This window comes from Apaloderma vittatum, unplaced genomic scaffold, assembly GCF_000703405.1.
Source record: "Apaloderma vittatum isolate BGI_N311 unplaced genomic scaffold, ASM70340v1 scaffold7314, whole genome shotgun sequence".
NCBI lineage: Eukaryota > Metazoa > Chordata > Aves > Trogoniformes > Trogonidae > Apaloderma > Apaloderma vittatum.
In genome coordinates this window covers 37,508-42,248 of record NW_009714308.1, presented here as the reverse complement: position 1 = coordinate 42,248, position 4,741 = coordinate 37,508, and the positions used below count along the sequence as shown (strand labels likewise).

Genomic DNA, 4,741 nt, shown 5'->3' with positions numbered 1-4,741 from the left:
AGGATCTTTGTTTTCCCCATATTTCACAGATTCAAGAGGGAGACTCGATGAGAGGTGAACCTTGGCCATGCCTCTGTAATGAAACCACCCACAGGACTCTCACCTGGCTGACTACTACTATTCAGCACTTCCGAGGAAATAAAATTATATGATTTTTCTATGGCAGCAGCTGGAGATCACGATTAACATCCATATACGTGTGTGTGGAGAAAGATGGTCACTGAATCAGGGAACTTACAAACCTGCCGAGCAGTGTTAATCTCCTCGGCTGGAGGACGTGGCTCCAGCCACACACTTTGGGCTCTTTAACGTTCACAATGTTTGAAAAGCACTGGTTCAGTTCCCAGAATGCAAAAAGCAATGGCACTCAATGAGTAAAGATGCACATTTCAGATGGAGAAGGAGCTATTTATTTAGTCTCTGCTGTCCAGAGTTAGCAACAACCACTCGGAGAGCTCGTCTATCGCGGCAGCTTTACTGCACCTTGTGCTGCTAATGAAATATGGACGAATGTGCGTAAGCCACAATATTTACATGTCTCATTGATTGAATATATACAAGGAAGAAGAGGGAGAGGCTGTGTTCACATAGCACATATTTCCTGGTCGTCCTGCCATAAAAAATAAAACCACAGTCTTCCCACTGGAATTGATGCTCAATTACAGAGACTATAAACAGTTTCCAGCGAGCAGCTGTGTCAGAGCTGAGAGCACACAAGCGTTACAGCATCTGCATTTGGCCAGGACATCGGAGTAGCACAATCAAAAGAAAAAAAAAGAAAAAAAAGCCCCCTCCTCTAACTGCTTTTGACTGAGCTAAGGGAAAACCACCTGCAAAAGGGACTCACAGAGAGCAAAACTCTACCAGCACACGTGGTGTGTTCCCTTCCAAAGCGGGAAGAAGCAAGCTGTCGTTCGGGATCCAGCAGAGGGAAAGCATCCTTGATCTCCTGCAGATCTGCTTCTGACCAGCCAGGTTGCCCTTGTCTTGCTGGTTCTCCTCAGCATCAGGCACAGAAGCAGCAGCTGGACTCTTTGGCTGTCTCCTCTCTTGCTTGTGGCATCCGTGATGGGGCAGTGAACCCATGGAAACAGTTGCTCTTACCAGACAGACACAGGGCACATGCGGGGTTCTCCTGAGCTGACATCAGCAGCAGCTGCACATTAACACACGACTCCTGTCCGGGCTCTCCGTCTGCAACGTGCCAGGTCCCCGCTGATGCTTATCCCACTGCTCACGGGGTGTGCCAGGAAAAGGTTTATGCACGATCCTGCTAGCACTCAGCTCTACCCAGGAGAATTTTCCTTCCCTCTGCTTAATTCAGCCCATTTTAGATCTTGGGGCAAAGCGAGACAGTTGTGAAAAGTGCAAAGCACCCCTGAGGAGGCTGTGCCTGCCCGGCCACTGCAGGCCCTCGCACACACACACTCCCAGGGACCAGATGTGCTGCCAGCGTAACACAGCTGGATGTCCAGCCTCCGTAACTTGGCACTTCAGAGAAACTTTCCAAAGCTGGATAAACATTATCATTTATGGCCAGGAAGTCCGCTCACGAACATGCTCCATCACGTCCTAAAATCTTTGCCAAGATTTCTAGCTCAGCTCACCTCTATCAAAGTGCTCACCCTGCCTTTCTGGGCAGCAGGCACAAGAAATACAGGCGTGTGCAGGAGAGAAGTTAAAAGGAGAAGCAAAGACCTCCCAGACAGGCTGAGACATAACTGGGATTTTAGTAGGTCCAGGTCAATTCACATTCCTTGTCTCCCTCTATTTGCATTTCCTTGCCCCGTTGCTGTCACACATCAGCGTCTGAAGAGGCAGGACACACGGCATCTCCTGCTCAGCATGTTTCTGACAGCTGGGGTCCACGAGAGGAAGCGACAGCGTGTCTGATCCCCAGCTGCCTCTGTAGAGCCTCTTGTCACCCAGCGATGAGGCGGGTGTCACCGTGCTGGCTCCGGCTATGGGGATGACTGCCCAGCAGCGCCCGCTTCACTGGGAAGGCTGGACACAGCTGCTGCTGCCGGAGCCCTGGAGAATGGCAGCGTTTTACCAATCGCTCATTTTCTCAACTGGAAGTATCATATTTCTGCTGACTTCTCCCTGCTCCTGGGCTTGCTAACAGGGTACAGCAATGCCATGAGAAGCTCTTCTGTTTACCCAGCATCTTTGTCCTGCTGTATCCCAAAAGGCTTTACAGATGTTATGTGCTGACTGTACAAAGCACCCGAGTAGGAAATGTTTTCTCCTCCAGGCAAAAGTGATCTGTTCTGGGTGAGATGCAACAGCTGCTGACGAACATGTGCTGCAACTTTAGAGCATGGTTGGAGGCCAAGAGCGAAGATGCCAAATGCATCCAAATGAAAGTGGAGGAGGGCGATTCTGGGAGGCAGAGACAGTCGCCAGCAGAAGTGGCACTAAACGAGAATTCCCGACACATCTCTCCTCCCTCAGTTTTCCTCCCTTTGTGGAGAGCCCCAAGCCATTGACACACACAAGAAACGTTATGGCATTTCTATCTTAAAGGATGACTTTGCACCACAAAGCCCCGTCCTAGTACACAAGTGTACTGTGCATCCAGCAACACCAAAGTCTGAAACAAAACCAAGGAACCGTACATTCAAAAACTCATGAACTTCCCTTTGTCAGAAAGTCTGGCACGCAAAGGCAGACTTGCTTACCAATACATCTTTGCTTTAATACTTAGCAGCTTTAACCTTGGCTGGGACTCACTGGAATTTTATTTTAGAAGATCCAAAAGCTCTACATGATCCTGATGAGAAAGAAACATAAGCTTCCCTCGTCCAGCTGAATCTACCCATCCTTTTCATAAAGGCAACATTCAGGCTGTGAACAGATGGCTAAGAAGCAACACTTTCATGGTTTGAAGCAGCTCTTTGGCATTTCAAGCTGCCAAGACGGATGGGAAGAGTCCCATGAGCCAAAATTTAACTGCTCTTGTTCTTTTGCAAAGAGTAGTTGTTTAGCTATGTACATAATCAGTTTACGGTTCTTAGGAGTAGAAATGGGCAGTAGAGCCTCTGGTTTCTTGGAAGACTATCTATTTATGAGAGCATTACCCCAATTCTTAAAAAGCTGTGTGGGAAGCAAGAGATTTCCCTGTTCAACCAAGTTCAACAACAGCGTTGGCTTTGCGCACCCATCCTCCCATTCCAGCACTATGCTCCCAAGGAGGTGGCAAAGTCGTGGGCAGGGAAAACAGGTAGTTGATGTGGCTGAAAAATAGCCTGACAAAATGTTTAATTTTTGCTACTTTGGCTGGACCAATTTCTGATTTCTGTTCTCAGGGCAGAGACACAAACAACAGTGCTGGCACAATTACGAGCTCAGGACAGGACACAAGGCACACCTCTATCTTTCATCCTCAGCACAAGAGCTCAAACACTTTTACGCAGAACTGGGACTTTGAAAAATGTACCTGTAAGGGTCGTTAGGGTCTTTGGCATCACAGACGTCTGCATGGCCATGGCAGACACAGCGCCCTCCAATGCTGATATCTTTGATGCTGTAGTAATACTGGAAAGCACAAGAAAAGTTGGCCATTAATATCTTTACAAATAAGCTTCATAACTGCCCTACTGAGGATTCAGCAGAACTTTATCCAGTAAAATGTGTTGGGATATTCTCCTTACTGCTACAAGTTGGACCTTTTATGCTGCTATAACTGCCTACGGGAAGACCCACCACCACTAATAAAGCCACTACCTACAAGTCAGGTCTCCTGCAGAGCCAGAAAGCTGCATGTGACACCAAGAGGTGTTTCCCAGTTTCACATGCTAAGCACCGCTCTCCCCAAGCAGCCTCCAGCTCCAGCCATGGCAGCAGGGGCATCCCCTGCAGATGCCTTCAGCTTGGGGAGTACAAGAACAGAGAGAAAAAATCCCCACACGCAACATCCAGGGATGTCTTCTCCCCAGAGGTGGCACACACAACCCTCAAACATTTTCATCTCGTTAGCAGGAGGTATCAAGCCCTGCCTTACCCTCCGTGTCACCGTAGGGTCCCTTAAAGCTTTGCCCATCAGGTGCCCGAGCAGAGTGTTTGTCTGCAGGAAGCGCAGTCTGATGTTGGTGGCTTTCGTGAAATTCCGCAGGAGAGGAGAGTAGGAGAAATTCATGGCTCCTGGGCGCCCGTTTACCAGAGAAACAACAATCTGTGGATGTGAGGAAGGAAAACAAATCTACATAATCCTGTGAGGAAATTAATGCCTCCCTCAGCCAAACCCAATCTTTACCTGCCTCCACCATGACTGAACCAGCTCCTCGCCACTCTCATTTGGTTTAACTGAGTGGTTTAAGTGGCATTCAAAGTCGAGAGGGAGCCAATGAATAAGTCACTGAGAAACGCTGAAAACTCCAGAGGATGAAAAGGCACAATTGCTCACCTCTCCATTTTCTAAAGGCACAATCCGGGAGTATTCAGTCGTGCAGATAGCATGGTCATCCTTGGTGATTCGATCCACCGTTTGGAGTCCAAACTTCTCAATGCAGTCCCTCTTGGAAGCTGTTCACCAACCAGAGATGAGAGCAGTAAGAGACAAGGAACAATTCAGAGCCCCGTATTGATTTTCCCTGACCAACAGGATGCATACTTCGAGCTCCGCAATTGCTCTTAAACCAACGTCACAAAACAGAAATGTCGAAGCTGCCCACAACCACCCCTTGAGCACAGCCATCGAGTGCCACTAAGTGGCAATGCAAGGCTGGCTAAAGCCAGGGGA

The 4,741-nt window shown here is 48.5% G+C and overlaps 1 protein-coding gene across 1 annotated transcript in view; it reads right to left on the bottom strand.

Moving 5' to 3' along the window:
• Positions 1-4,138, bottom strand: part of LAMA5 (laminin, alpha 5) — a 46,733-nt gene extending 42,595 nt beyond the window's left edge. Inside the window, 2 exon segments of the mRNA XM_009868704.1 lie at positions 3,440-3,537; positions 4,004-4,138. Coding sequence (XP_009867006.1) covers positions 3,440-3,537; positions 4,004-4,138 — 233 coding nt within the window.
• Positions 4,139-4,741: the final 603 nt, after the last annotated feature.